Source organism: Ovis aries, chromosome 13 (genome assembly GCF_016772045.2).
Source record: "Ovis aries strain OAR_USU_Benz2616 breed Rambouillet chromosome 13, ARS-UI_Ramb_v3.0, whole genome shotgun sequence".
NCBI classification, from domain to species: domain Eukaryota; kingdom Metazoa; phylum Chordata; class Mammalia; order Artiodactyla; family Bovidae; genus Ovis; species Ovis aries.
The window spans coordinates 32,739,168-32,754,527 of record NC_056066.1 but is presented as its reverse complement, the minus strand read 5'-3'; the positions used below and the strand labels follow the sequence as shown (position 1 = coordinate 32,754,527).

General features: G+C 40.7%; 1 protein-coding gene, 1 non-coding gene and 1 pseudogene across 3 annotated transcripts in view; all 3 read right to left on the bottom strand.

The window, feature by feature from the left end:
* Window positions 1–6,133: 6,133 nt before the first annotated feature.
* On the bottom strand, window positions 6,134–6,243 carry LOC114117700 (U6 spliceosomal RNA). The gene has a single exon (XR_003591358.1). It is a non-coding gene; the product is annotated as a U6 spliceosomal RNA (small nuclear RNA).
* Window positions 6,244–9,416: 3,173 nt separating this feature from the next.
* On the bottom strand, window positions 9,417–9,520 carry LOC114117670 (U2 spliceosomal RNA; annotated as a pseudogene).
* A 2,628-nt stretch (window positions 9,521–12,148) lies between these two features.
* Window positions 12,149–15,360, bottom strand: part of KIF5B (kinesin family member 5B) — a 47,002-nt gene continuing 43,790 nt past the window's right edge. For both annotated transcript variants that reach the window (XM_015099603.3, XM_015099604.3), the window contains exon 26: window positions 12,149–14,609. In XM_015099603.3, coding sequence (XP_014955089.1) covers window positions 14,603–14,609 — 7 coding nt within the window. In that variant the 3' untranslated portion in view covers window positions 12,149–14,602. The remainder of the gene's footprint in view (window positions 14,610–15,360) is intronic.

Sequence of the window (15,360 nt, the reverse complement as noted above, 5' to 3'; positions counted from 1 at the left end):
ATGAACATGAATTATTTTATAATTGAAATAAACCCTGCATATTATTTATAGCAGACATATGTAGGCTCTTGGATGTCTAGCATCACCCCAATTCCTTATAACATCCCAGTATTCTTATGGGGAATAATCTTTTTTGCTGTGGGAGAAGGAGGAGGGCAGTTTGTGGCTCCCATATCTACTTTCACATATGGAAGTTAAGAGGGCTTTGGCTCTGGAGGTGGTGCTACAGAAAGGGTGGGTCTTTGGGAAGATGGTTTTAGTGAGGTGATGGTACTGTGGGTGGGGAAGTGGGTGGGGCCGGGATTAGCTTCATCCCTGCCCTTTCTCCAGCCCAGGTTTCCTCCTCCTACTGTGTTCAGGAGCCCCTCTTAGCCTTCCAATAAATTCTTTTCTGCCTAAATTAGCCATAATTTATTTCTGTTGATTGTTGTTGTTACTAAGAACTGTTATTAGTAAGTTATTTTTAATAACTGGAAAATGAAGTAGGCAAGCTGCACTTAATATAACTACAGCTGCAGGACCACACTTTGCAGGAATAGTCTCTTGCACGCAGGTAGGTGAGGGCTGAGAGAGTATAAAGGAAATGCTACATGACCTGGCTGTGCCCACTGACTGCCAAATGTCTTGAATTTTGGAGATGAAAATTCATGGAAAAATTCAGATGCTCTCAAATATCCAGTTGTTTGAGATGGTGTGGAGGCTGATGATATTCATCAATCTTTGTAATCTGGGTAGATTTAGAATTTAGAACAGTTAACTAAACTAAAGTGAATGAAGACCTGAAGCATGATACGGATTAACCACATTTACTGCTGCTGCTGCTAAATCGCTTCAGTCGTGTTCGACGCTATGCGACCCCATAGACAGTCAGCAGCCCACCAGGCTCCCCCGTCCCTGGGATTCTCCAGGCAAGAACGCTTGAATGGGTTGCCATTTCCTTCTCCAACGCATGAAAAAGTGAAAATGAAGTCGCTCAGTCGTGTCCGACTCTTCGTGATCCCATGGACTGCAGCCTACCAGGCTCCTCCATCCATGGGATTTTTCCAGGCAAGAGTACTGGAGTGGGGTGCCATTGCCTTCTCCAACCAGATTTACTAGTAGTTAGGAAAGCTTCCCCTGTGTACTGCGATATGAAACCATAGACCTGGAGCTAACATGCTTTCAAACTTCACCCCAGGAGGAGGATCTGAATGACAGCTTTGTGGTGATGCTTTAATAATAGCAAACACCTGCATGTATTCATCTGCACTTAATCTGGTAGCATGACACCATTTGTTTTTGAAAGATTTGAAAGCCATCTGCTATTAAGATGATTAGTGTTCTGAAATACAGTGAATTTACTAGATATTAGTCATACACCCTCATCGCTCATCTCTACAACATTTCAGGATGCTTGGCCCCTAAAATCTCTTGACTTGCCTCAATTATTTTGCCAATTTTTTCTCTCTCATGGCAACCCACTACCTGCCAACTGTAAGTCTGACCCAAGCTTTGGACAAGTTCTCATACCTAGAGAACACAGCAGGTTTCACAGAAAACTGTTATCCAGCTTTCTGGAAGAATTACTCTAAATAGCATTTTCACTCATTATGCAATTTTTCATAATTTGCAATCAGTGCTGTTGAGGGCAGTAGAAAAATTTCTGTTACACAATTTAAAAAATTTTTTGAACTTTTTATGTTATATTGGAGTATGGCCAATTAACAGTGTCATCGTAATAGTTTCAGGTGGACAGCAAATGTACGCAGCCATACATATACACGGATCCATTCTCCCCCAATCGCCCCTCCCATCCAGGCTGCCACACTGAGAAGGGTTCCCTGGGTCATGTCACACAATTTTACATAAACCAACACTTCTCACATTGAGATGTACATATGGATCATTGAAGGATGTTTGTTAAAAAAAAACACCCGATTCAGTGGGTATTCTGGTTATTTGTTTCTGGGCAGCAGATCGTCTCAAACACAGAGGCCTACAATAGCCATTAGATGAACAATCATTTATTTTGCTCACAAACCTGCACTTTGGGTGGGGATAGCTTGCTCCCACGCTTGCTTATATGGGAAAATTGGACACTGGAGTGGGAGCTGAAATCACTTGAAGACTTACACTCAGTCTGGTGGTTGATGCTGGCTGTTGCCTGATATCCTAGCTTGGGCACTTGACCAGAAACCCACACATCTCCCTTCCATTTGGAGTCTTGGCCTCCTTACAGCTGGTGGCTGGCTTTTATTAATACCAAGTGTCCCAATGAGACAAGGCAGAAGTGCATGGCCCAACCTCAGAAGTTACAGAGCGTCACTTCTGCCAGACTCTGTTGGTGGGGATTGTCCTAATGATTTTCCCAGGTTTAAGGGCAAGAGTGGAGAAGGTAATGGCACCCCACTCCAGTACTCTTGCCTGGAAAATCCCATGGACAGAGGAGCCTGGTGGGCCGCAGTCTGTGGGGTCTCTAAGAGTCGGACACGACTGAGCGACTTCACTTTCACTTTTCACTTTCATGCATTGGAGAAGGAAATGGCAACCCACTCCAGTGTTCTTGCCTGGAGAATCCAGGGACAGAGGAGCCTGGTGGGCTGCCGTCTATGGGGTCGCACAGAGTCGGACATGACTGAAGCGACTTAGCAGCAGGAGCAGCAGCAGCAAGGGCAAGAGACATTACCCACATCACTTGATGGGAGGTTAACAGGAGGTCAACTTCTCCCTCTTAGCACAGTCAGTAAAGAGTCTGACTGCAGTACAGGAGACCTGCCTGTGATCCCTGGGTCGGGAACATCGCCTGGAGAAGGCAATGGCAACCCACTCCAGTGTTCTTGCCTGACACGACTGAAGCAACTTAGCAGCAGCAGCAGCAGCATGCTAATTAGGTAAGTGTCCTAAGGTTTTTCCAAATATTAATTCACTAATATATGTGTCTATTTCTCTATACCTTTGCTAACTTGTTTTTCATTTTTGCTCAGCTGATAAACAGAAAATCTTACTATTGCAAGTTGCATTGCTTTGCAATTTGCAAATAGTATGGATGAACATTTAAAAGCGTTATGTTTGAATAGTCTATCCTATGCTCAGTCTATTTTCTATTTTCATCTTTTTTCTTCTTGTTAATTTTAAAGAGCTCCATGTGTATTAGGGATATTAGCCCTTTAATGTCATAGGTGACAAAACTTAATAATCACTTATTTACAACTCTACTGTGTAAAAAACTTTAGGGACTTCCCTGGAGGTCCAGTGGTTAAGACTCCATGGTTCCAGTGCAGGGCACCTGAGTTGAATCCCTGGTCAGGAACTAGATCCCACATGCTGCAACTAAAAACAAACAAATAAATAAAAATATTTTAAAAGTTCTAAAAGTTGTTGTTGTTTTTTTGTAAGTTTGGTGCAGCTCTTTTGATAACAGAACCTTTCTGTTTTTCAAACATGCCAAGGATTCTCCTCCCTTATGCTGTGAGCATCTTTCTACAAAATACATTTTTGCACATGGGTGTATTCTAGTAGAATCAGTTCTTAGAACTGGAAGTGCTGGAGATACTCAACTGACATAAGAATTTTTTCAGCCTTTGTATATTCCACTGAAAGTGAATAGTGGTACATTTTACTGAAGAGAAAAACCATGTTTGATCACAAGGTCGTGGCACAGACCTCACTGGTGCTGTTTCTTGAATACTGCGTATTATCTTTTCTAAATTCTGAAAAACTCAAAATTCCGTAAAACATTGGTCCCCAAGGACTTCAAGTAAGCTATTGTGGACTTAAATCACTGGGGCTTTTTTCAGTTCACTTTTGGATGTGTTGAATTGCAGTTGCCTATGGGGTCTTCAAGTGTAAATGGCCTGCATGCAGTTGGATATATGAGTTAGAAATTTATGGGAGAGGTGGGGTTGAAAAAGCAGATTTTGGGTGTATCAATAGTTGCATTAAAATCATGAGGGTACATGTCAGAAAGCATGTTTTGCTGGAAGAACAATGGGAACATCCAAGTTCAAGGGATGGATGCAAGAGTCCCTTGGGGGAAATGGACAGAGTGAAGAGTGGGGAAGCAAGGATGAACTGGACAGGGCGGAGGTGCCATCGCTCTGGGCTGGGGCCATGAAGACGCGGTGCTGGAGCTGCCGGCTGCAGAGTTCTCAATGGAGTGATTGTTGGATATCAGAGTGAAGTTAGAATGTGTGTGTGTGTTGTGGGGGGGTGGAGTAGGAAGGCTCTTTGATGGTTGCCTCTGTGTCCAGACTCAGGAATCAAGACCCCAGCATTCCTAAATAACCAAGCATCTTTTCATCAGGCCTCCTAAGCAGGGGACTCTAGCCCTCCTTCTTCTGTGAAAGTTCAGTTAAAGAGTCTGCAGCAGCAACCTGGACAGACTTAGAGATGATCATACTAAGTGAAGTAAATCAGAAAGACAACTATCGTGTGATGTCACTTATATGTGGAATCTAAAAATGACATAAATGAACTTATTTATGAAACAGAAACAGACTCACAGACACAGAGAACAAACTTGTATTTGCCAAGGGTGAGTGGGGAGGGACTGAGTGGGAGTTTAGAACTGACGTATGCAAACTATTCAAACTATTATATACAGGGTGGATAAACAAGGTCCCTCTGTGTAGAACAGGGAATTACATTCAATATCCTGTGATAAACCAGAATGGAAAAGAATATGAAAAAGAATATATAGTATGTATAACTGAGTCACTTTGCTGTACAACAGAAAATAACACAACATTGTAAGTCAACAGTAAATAAAATACATTAAAAAAAATAGTAAAGGATTCAGGACTTCCCTGGCGATCCAGCAGTTAAGACTCTGCTGCAATGCAGGGGTACGAGTTCGATCCCTGGTCAGGGAACTAAGATTCCACATGCCTCTCAATGAGGCCAACAAAATGAAGGATCTGCAGGGACTTTCCTGGTGGTCTGGTGGGTAGGACTCCAAGATCCCAGTGCAATGGGCCCAGGATCGATCCGTGGCTAGGGAACTGAATCCTACATGCTGAAACTAGAAGATGCGGTGCAGCCAGAATAAAGACATTAAAAAAAAAAAAAAAAAGTCTTGTGGGGAGGAGCTGGCCCTCACCACCCCGTGGGGCTGGAGGAACCAGAGACAGCTCGGCTTTTTCCTGTTTATTCCTGCAGGAGGGCCACATCGGGACCTTCGACAAAGGCATTTAGAAAGTCCTTGCCAGTGGACAGTCGCTTGCAAAGAGGGGACTCCTGAGGCCTCAGGTCTGCCCCCAGCCGGCCCACTGCAAAACATGGCTGGTCTCCTAGCAGAAGAAAAATCCACTTTTCATTTTCAGATGAATGCTCTCAGCCTTAAAATGTGCGCCTTTTGTTCCTTCTCGTTCGCCTACATTTGCATAAAACAAAAGTTCATTTTCAGAGCAGTGTGGAGGGGGCCTGTGCACAATTCCAGTTATTGTATATAAAAGCTGGGTGCCTAACTTTTTATCTAGTGAGAAAAGACTATATCCAACATGGTAACGTGGGTGTTTCCTGGCGTTTACACTGGTGATGTCTTGTCTGTCTCTCAAGAAACAATGGACAATTATTTGGGATTTCTCAGATTTAGTTGCAGTACTTTGAGTTTTCATTTCCCATAGTTCTTGGCTGCTAAGCGGGTGAAAAAAATGAGTTAACTTCTTGAATATTTTAAACAGTTGTCATTGGTTCCGATTTTACCTCCACTGGAAATATTTGAAAGTTTATAATGTTACTAACATCATTCGATCAAACTAATATGAACTGAAGAACAATACATATTTGATGTAGATCATGACTCAAATATTTACAAGTCTGAGCTAATTTCTGTGCACATACACACACACAAATTTAAAAAATGACTCTTCCAACACTATTGAACTGTACATTTAAAAATGATTAAGGTGATACATTTTATGTTTATTTTACCACAATTAAAACCAAACCCAGCTCTCTTCCAAATCCTCGAAATTTGGAAGCATGCATTTACTGAAGAAAGAAGTACTTTTAAGAATTGCTGATTTCAGTTTGAGAGCCTGTGGATTTCTTTTCCCATAAAGTCAGTGATTATGAAGGCTTAATTTAAGTGAGCCCTTCAGATGTAATCTCTCTCTATACATATATTTTGTGAACTTAGAGAAACATTTTACTCAAAAATATGTAACGCTTCATGAATTTGTGTGTCATCCTTGTGCAGGAGCCATGTTAGTTAATCTTCTCTGTCTTGTTCTAATTTTTAGCATATGTCCTGCTGAAGTAAACACCAGATGTTATAACTCTAGACAAGATGACTTGGCATCACAGAAACACAGAGCAAGGGGCCTAACAATCACCTCGAGGTTTTCAAGTGTTTTTCTACAAATGAGCAAGTTGAATTCTAGGTTGGGTCAAGAATCCGGGACTAGCTTCTGAAGCCATCCTCAGAGGAGAACCACCTGACGATGGAATACAAGTAGAACCCTAAAAAGTCAAACATGCCTAAAACACTTTATACAAAAACAGTGATTCCCACAGCCCAAAGAAAATGGAACAGCAGTCCCATGCCCCACCTCACCTCTTTCTCACTCTCCAGACACCACTTTTTTTTAATTGACAAAATTAGAATTTAATATTTAATGAAACATAATTTTTTCTAAAGTTACCTCCACTTTTTTCATTTTATTTTTTAAATCTAATTTTAACTGGAGGCTACTTTACAATATTGTAGTGGTCTTTGCCATACAGCCACATGAACCAGCCATGGGTGTACATGTGTCCCGCATCCTGAACCCCCCCCCCACCCCCTCCCCATCCCGTCCCTCTGGGCTGTCCCAGTGCACTGGCTTTGGGTGCCCTGACTCACTCATCAAACTTGGACTGGTGATCTACTTCACATGTGATAATATACATGCTTCAGTGCTATTCTCTCAAATCATCCCACCCTCGCCTTCTCCCACAGAGTCCCACAGTCTGTTCTTTTATCTTTATCTCTTGCTATCTTGCATATAGGGTCATCGTTACCATCTTTCTAAATTCCATATATATGCATTAATATACTGTATTGGTATTTTTCTTTCTAGCTTACTTCACTCTGTATGATAGGCTCTAGTTTCATCCACCTCATTAGAACTGATTCAAATGTGTTCTTTTTAATAGTTGAGTAATTTTCCATCATGTATATATACCACAACTTATCCATTCATCTGCCAATGGACATCTAGGTTGCTTCCATGTCCTTCAGTTCAGTTCAGTTTAGTCGCTTCCACACCCTAGCTATTGTAAACAGTGCTGCGATGAACACTGGGGTACATGTGTCTCTTTCAATTCTGGTTTCCTTGGTCTGTATGCCCAACAGTGGGATTCCTGGGTCATACGGCAACTCTATTTCAAGTTTTTAAATGAATCTCCATAGTGGCTGTACTAGTTTCATTCCCACCAATAGTGTAAGAGGGTTTCCTTTTCTCCACATCCTCTCCAGCATTTATTCGTAGACTCTTTGATAGCAGCCATTCTGACCAGCGTGAGATGGTTCCTCATTGTGGTTTTGATTTGAATTTCTCTGATAATGTGTGATGTTGAGCATCTTTTCTTGTTTGTTAGCCAACTGTATGTCTTCTTTGGAGAAATGTCTGTTTAGTTCTTTGCCCCACTTTTTGATTGGGTCATTTATTTTTCTGGTTTTGAGCTGCATGAGCTGCTTGTATGTTTTTGAGATTGTCAACAGTTGCCTCATTTGCTGTTATTTTCCTCCCATTCTGAAGGCCATCTTTTCACCTTGCTTATAGTTTCCTTCATTGTGCAAAAGCTTTTTAATTAGGTCCCATTTGTTTATTTCTGATTTTATTTCCATTACTCTGGGAGGTGGGTAATAGAGGATCCTGCTGTGATTTATCAGTGTTTTGTCTGTTTTCCTCTAGGAATTTTATAGTTTCTGGTCTTACATCTTTAATCCATTTTGAGTTTATTTTTGTGTATGGTGTTAGAAAGGACTCTAGTTTCATTCTTTTACAGGTGATTGACCAGTTTTCCCAGCACCACTTGTTAAAGAGATTTTCTTTTCTTCATTGTATATTCTTGCCTCCTTTGTCAAAAATAAGGCAGACACAGGCACTTTTCATTTTGTCTCCAAATTTCTGCTTATTGATTACTCATGGTTGAGTGATACCAGTTGTCTCATCCTGTGGAAGATGAAACTTGAACCCTCTTTCACCATGATCAACACGTATACACAACCCCTCTTCTCAATAAGGTCGTGTTGTACATTCACTTATCAATCCATGCTTCCATTACTATGATGCAAGGTGCCAATTACAGCTGAGTTATGTAATACACTATGGTGACTTTTCATTTCTTGCATATCAGGATTCTTTTTTTGGCACTTTTTAAAAACAAACAATTTTTTAAAGTTAGTTTCCATGTACAAGAATTGACTCCATTTCTCATGTTGCACAACTCATCCTTGAGCCAATCTTATACCCAATAGTTTGTGCCTCCCACACACCCCCTACTGGTAATCACTTGTGTGTTCTCTATACCTGTGAGTCTACTTTTTTGGGGGGGGGGGGGGCGGTTATACTTAAGATCCTTCTTTGAATCAGTAATTCTTTTTCCCTTAGTGTTCTATGTGCCAATCACTTAACCCTAAACTCATCTTCAGCTATAAACCTTTTTTTCCCTCAAAATCTTCAAACACATCCATGTCTGTCTGTCTGTCTTGGAAACATAACTCTGGCAGTCTTCTGACTGGGATGCTCTCATCTGGACCAGTTGCTCTTGATGCTCTCACCTTTGTAATCCCTTGTTTTGCACGTCCCACATCTTCCTCTTTCCTCACTTGGTTGAGGAATAGCTCACCCCAAAGTTTTTTTTTGGCTGCGCTGGGTCTTCATTGCTGCACTTGGATTCCCTGTAGTTGTGGTCCATGGATTCTATTGAGTGTAGGCTTACTTGCTCTGTGGTACATGGAATTTTCTTGAATCAGGGATCAAACCTGTCTCCAGCATTGGCAGGCAGATTCCTAACCACTGGACCACCAGAGAAGCCCTTAGTGTTAGTTTTTTTTTTTTTTTTAAATTTTTAAAATCTTTAATTCTTACATGCGTTCCCAAACATGAACCCCCCTCCCACCTCCCTCCCCATAACATCTCTCTGGGTCATCCCCATGCACCAGCCCCAAGCATGCTGTATCCTGCGTCAGACATAGACTGGCAATTCGATTCTTACATGATAGTATACATATTAGAATGCCATTCTCCCAAATCATCCCACCCTCTCCCTCTCCCTCTGAGTCCAAAATCCGCTATACACATCTGTGTCTTTTTTGCTGTCTTGCATACAGGGTCGTCATTGCCATCTTTCTAAATTCCATATATATGTGTTAGTATACTGTATTGGTGTTTTTCTTTCTGGCTTACTTCACTCTGTATAATCGGCTCCAGTTTCATCCATCTCATCAGAACTGATTCATTAATATATTGTCCTCGGATAGAGGAGGTATCAGATATTAAACTGATAAGAACAGATACTACACTTGATCTTAGCCAAAAGGCTGAGAAGCGATTAGCGTTAGTTTTTAAAATGTCTTCTCCCCCTTTCCTAGTCCCACTTTCTTCCATATTTTTTTTTCCTTGTTTGATTCTCTCATCCTAAAGACATGATGAAGCTGACCTGAAGCAACTGGTTCATATGTTGACTGTGGCATTTCTGAAACCACAGTTCTTTGGGTACTCCCTGTATGGCCGTCAAATTTTTCACAGAATCTCTAATCTGCAAGTAATTTAATCTCAGGTAACCAAGCAAGGCGAAAAGGTTGAGGTTCTAAATATTCTTAGCACAAACGTTCATATCACCCTCCATTATCAGTCCAGGTCCATGGGGATTAACTATAAATGGGTACAGAGAATTTTCAAGAATACTCTAGGGCTAAAGGAGAATACCTAGGGAAGAAACAGACTTGAATTCCACCCCCCTCACCCGTGTTTGGGGTTCAGATCTCATTGTAAAAGTGTAGCTGCTGCCCACGGGATGGTGAAGAGGCTTGCTAGGTTTCCCAGGCTACAGCTGGTCCACAGTCACTAGGCAAGCAGGGTGGTCAGGCCAAGTCAAGATGCTGGCTGGGACCAGGCAGAAGGAAACACCTTCGCTGGGATCTAGGTGGTCCAAGGCCACCCACCTCCCACCCCTGACCATTGATCAGGTGGACAGGATATGCCTGTGTTTGCTGAAGAGTAAACACACAGGAGACGCAGCCTGCTGCCAGAAAGGTGGGCACATGACCAGTGCCACAAGCTAAGGGACTGTGCACCCTGGGTGCTGCCCACACTGAAACCCCCTTCATGTCACTGATGACAGGATGGTATTAAACAAGAGGCAAACCCGGGACTTCCCTGGTGGTTCAGTGGTTAAGAACCCACCTTCCAATGCAGGCAGGGGAAACAAGTTCAATCCCTGGTGGGGGAACTAAGATCCCATATGCCTTGGGGGAACTAAGCCCATGCCACAGTTAGAAGCCTGTGTGCTGCAACTAAGACCCGACGCAGCGAAGACTAACAAATATTAAAACAAAACCAAACCCAAGAGGAAACCAAAGCATGCCAGAGCAGAGAAAGGAGAAATGAAATGCCGAGGGTCCAGCTCACTGCCCATGTTGGCCATCCTATCAGTCTACTGGGGCTAGGGAAACCAAGCACCACAGACAAGGTGAGGTAATTAGAGATGGATGGCTTCAGTTCTGGAGGCTGCAAGCTGCAATCCAGGGTGTGGGCAGGGCTGGCTCCTTGTGAGGGCTCTTCCGGCCTCTCCTTGGCTTGCAGATGGCCATCTTCTCCCTTTTCCTCCCCTCTGTGCATGTCAAACGTCCTCTATAATAAAGGTAGATTTGGAGAGGAGAAGCATCATACATCACTAACTGGCACTCTCAAGTATTCCCGGCTCTTCTATCCAGACACCCTCTCCTTTACCCTCTCTAGATAACAGGATCATGCTAGCGTGTTGGAGAGGCAGTCGCCAAGCTGTGCAGCAATGAAGCCAGCATCAGGGGTCAAACTGTTTCCGGTTTAGACAGACTTTCAATTAGTCCCACTTCAGGCTACTTTTATCGCTACTTCCAGACCTACCAAAGGTCACGTTCATGACCATTTGGGGGGTCTTTTGGAGGCAAGGGGAATACTAAGTTGCTTCTTGGCATTCCCCACTGCTTGTCCAGTCAGGTTTCTGGGGTCTGCTGAGGTTGCTTTCCTGCCCCAAATGTTAGTTTGTTGTCTCCTGTTCTTTGAGGCTTTATAAATCAGTAAATGTACCTTTTAGAGTAGTTTTAACTTAAAGCAGGGTAGCAAAGGTAATACGGAGAATCCCCTCAAACTCTTCCTCCTAACAGTGCTATCTTCCATCACCACTGCACCTTGGTCACAAGAAGTCAGCCAGCACACCACTGCTAACAGATTTCACCAGTTTCCCCACTGATGTCTTTAAGTAATTTTGGCTGTACTGGGTCTTCCCTGCTGTGCAGGCTTTTCTCCAGTTGCGGAGAATGAGGGGTACTCTCTAGTTTTGGTGCACAGGCTTCTCACTGTGGTGGCTTCTTTTCATGTGGAGCGCAGGATCAATGGATGTGGTGCTCATGCTTAGTTGCTCTGCGGCATGTGGGATATTCCCAGGCCAGGAATTGAACCCCTCCCCTGCATTGGCAGGTGAATTTTTACCAGAGCCAAAAAGGAAGCCCCAACTGATGTCTTTTTACTGTTCCAGGGCTCAACCCAGGCCACCATACCACATCACTGCATCTAGTTGTCAAGTCTCCAGAGTCCCCTCAGATATGTCCTCTCCTGGTTTTCCATGATCTTGACACTTTGGAAGAGTCCTGGCCAGGTATTTGCTAGAATGTCCCTCTATTTGGATTGTGTGGTATTTTTCTCATGATCAGACAAGGGTTATGGTTTTGGGGGAAGAATAACAGAGTGACATGTCCTTATCACAGTTCAGTAAAATAACAGATTGATGATTCATCTCTAGCTCTTAATTCTTTAGCCTATTTAATACTTGATATCCAAAGCACATGCAATTCATTAGGAAACAAAATATACTAAACATAATGACACACTAGTGACTATTCTGTCAAGAAAAAAGGCCACTTGGTCATGTAAAATCAACCTGATATATCACTGAATCACATTTTAAGAAAGTCACTGCATTTCAAAAAATTTTTTCCTTTTTATTTAAACATAAAAGACATTTACAGCATGCAGGTCAACTTAAAATTATATGGCGTCTTCCCAAACCAATTATCTCTGCATGTATCTTCAAGCACTGAAAAGAAACCAACGTATTCCACAGGCAGACTCAGACTCTTCTATCATCTCCTGCCAAATTGAGTTACACACAGTAGTTTTCTTAAATTAGGCAAATAATTTAACTGATCACCATGAATAAATATTACTTTCATTTCACTGAGTTTCTTTTCTGAACCATTTATCAATGCCATTCAGACGAACATTATTTAGTCAAAAAAAAAAAAAAAAAAAAAGACACTGTAAATTGAAATAAGTATCAATGTTCCAGGTGATCAGAAATTTTCACTTATAAGAGTAAAGGCTGTGTTTAATGACCTACCATAGCAAAAGCAGTTCAATTAAAACAAATTTATGAAATTCTCTGTACATTTTGTGAAAGTCTGAAATTATAAATAGAAAAACCCATTGAGATATTTTAAAAACCCTAACATTGTGTATTCTGAACCACACACTAGTTACAATTCATTGTTTGTTACACAGCACCAATACCTGTGATACATCTTACAAGAAAGAAACTCCTATATTCAGACAAAAGAGAGAAAAAAATTTCTGCTTCATTTAAGAATACTGCCCCAAAAAGCAAGCTCTCATTTGGAAACAAAATACAAATGTCTGTGTGAACGCAGCCAAACATTTCTTCATTTAGAAAACTATCACCACCAACAGGCGGAAGCACGGGTTTAGTTAACTGCATTGCTTCAGTCTTGCCGCTCTACAAGTTTTCATCTCAATTTTTGGAGTGTTTCTTTTGATCAAGCCTAAAAACAATACAATCATTTTAAAGGTTGCTGCAGATCAGAACAGCAAGGATTTTTGACTGTTAAAAAAATAAATAAATTTATCTTTTAAATCAAAATTATTATAAAAGTGGAAATTACAATAGTTAAGGAAATAGAAAAATAAGCCAATTATGATCTGAGTCTTCTGACTATGGCTCCAAATTTAATACAAATATCTGTATATAAAACTTTTTCAAAAAGTTAATTCTGCCACCCAGATCCTAACACAGAACTTTCCAGCTTTCTCCTCTGAGTAACTTTACATCCCCAGTCTTTGCAAATTTCTGCTAACACAGTTGCAGTTACCCACTCCCAAGTGGTGAAGCAAATATTGAAATCTCGTTCCCTATTACTTTTATAGTTTCTAAAATAAACTGTTGACTTAGTTTAATCATCTGAGGAAGAAGTGGCAAAAACAGATACACGTAATTATAAAATTACCAGCTACCGCCAACGAAATAATTTGAGTATTATTAGTGACTTGCAAATAATTTACTACTCCTAGACTAAATAAGAAGTATGTTATAGTGTATGATTTAGTGTAGGAGGTTAAAGACACCTCAGGGATTTTCAGACCACAATTTACCTATATATTTATAAATTCGCCATTTATTTGTCCCATCCTTCCACATGTTTTCTCAACTTCCAAATGCTATAAATTTAGATCAACCAATACAGTACTAATATAAAATTATGTTTAATCCTATAATATCCATATCTTAGTTCATTTCATTATATTAAGTTGACAGATTATCCACCCAATTCTTAATATATATTAACTAACAGGCTCACAAAGCAAGGTGTTTCCATTCCATCAAGCTATGTGTATACAGCATTGGGAAGAAGAGAAATCAATTTCTTTTCCAAACTGTTTTTCTTAAACAAAAGCAAAAGATTTGCTTTTGATAGTGTGAAATATTTCTATTCAAGATAATTCAGCAGTAGGCATTTCACAAGATAATTAAGAAGCCTTGCCCAGTCTCAAGTGTCTAGTTAGGCAGTTTTAAAGGTTTCAGTGCTCAGAGAGTAGTTTTCAGAAGCAAACTTCAGAGATGATGCACGTAATTTTAACTCTGAAGTCATTTAAAGGATTTTTAAGTACAGTACTGACCTGATATAATTTGTGGGCATGTAGTGTTGTAAGTGGTAAAATTTAAGACATTTAATCTAAAAGTTCCATTTCCCCTAAAATAAGATATTATTTTATAAGAAAAGGAAAACAAGCAGTAGCAGCTAGGTAACTTAAACTAAGATTAAAAAATAAACACGAACAAGTACAAAAAGCACAGTCCTATATGATACAGTTAGCTTGGCACAGTGAAGACTAAATTTAAGACATGAAAGACAAACTGTGTAATAAATAGGGCCACAGTTATAAACTGTCGTTTTTCCCTCCTAAGACGCCAGAATTGCACTCTAGTTGTGTTGGGAAGCAGCAGAGTTTACAAGAGTGGGTAGGAAACAGCTGTACAGGCCAGGTACAATTTATACACTAAAAAACGTTATAATTCTAGAGTTCCCAAGGGATACAGGCTACAGTCATTGAATTATGTCCTCTTCATACTTCAATTACTTTTAACACCTGAAGATGGAAAAAAGCAGAGGAAATATTATTTATACAAAACCTGTGTTTGAAAAAAATGAAACGAAATACACCAATTAGTTTAAAAACAGTTAACCAACAGCTTTGACCACTTCCCCCAAAACTAAAAAGATTGCAACAATGAATGATTTTATTTCTTTTCCTTTTATTTGTCTCCTAAGCAGAGCTATCTAGGGACAGTACAGTATTGAAAAAGTCAACCCTGCATTTGCTTTTACTTACCCCAAGACCTATGAGTAAGCTGATATATAAATTACAGTTTTGTTTTTTTTTTTTTAAAGAAAAAGATGGTCAATAAAATGCCAGTCAGTAGACAGTGTCAGTGACATTAAGCCAAGGACCACTAATTAACTAGCAATGTTACATACATGGTAGCTGTGAAAAACAAAAAGAGGTGGGGTGTACCAATAAGCACAAAGTACATGTGCTACGGAAGGCAACAATGAAATAACAATCCCAGAGACTTCCCCTGTGGTCCAGTGTTAGGACTGGGCACTTTCACTGCTGTGGCCCAAAGTTCAATCCCTGGTCAGGGAACTAAAAATCCCAAAAGCCGTGAGGTGTGGCCAAAAGAAAAAAAAAAGGAAGTAAAATAAAATAAAAGTAAACAATCCCAGTAGGAGTTACCTGGAGGCATCCTTGTAATCCACTGCCTACTTACCTCTGTGTTTATTAGAAAACCTCAACCTGTCCAAAGCATCATGCAGCTAGAAGAACCAACCAGCCACGT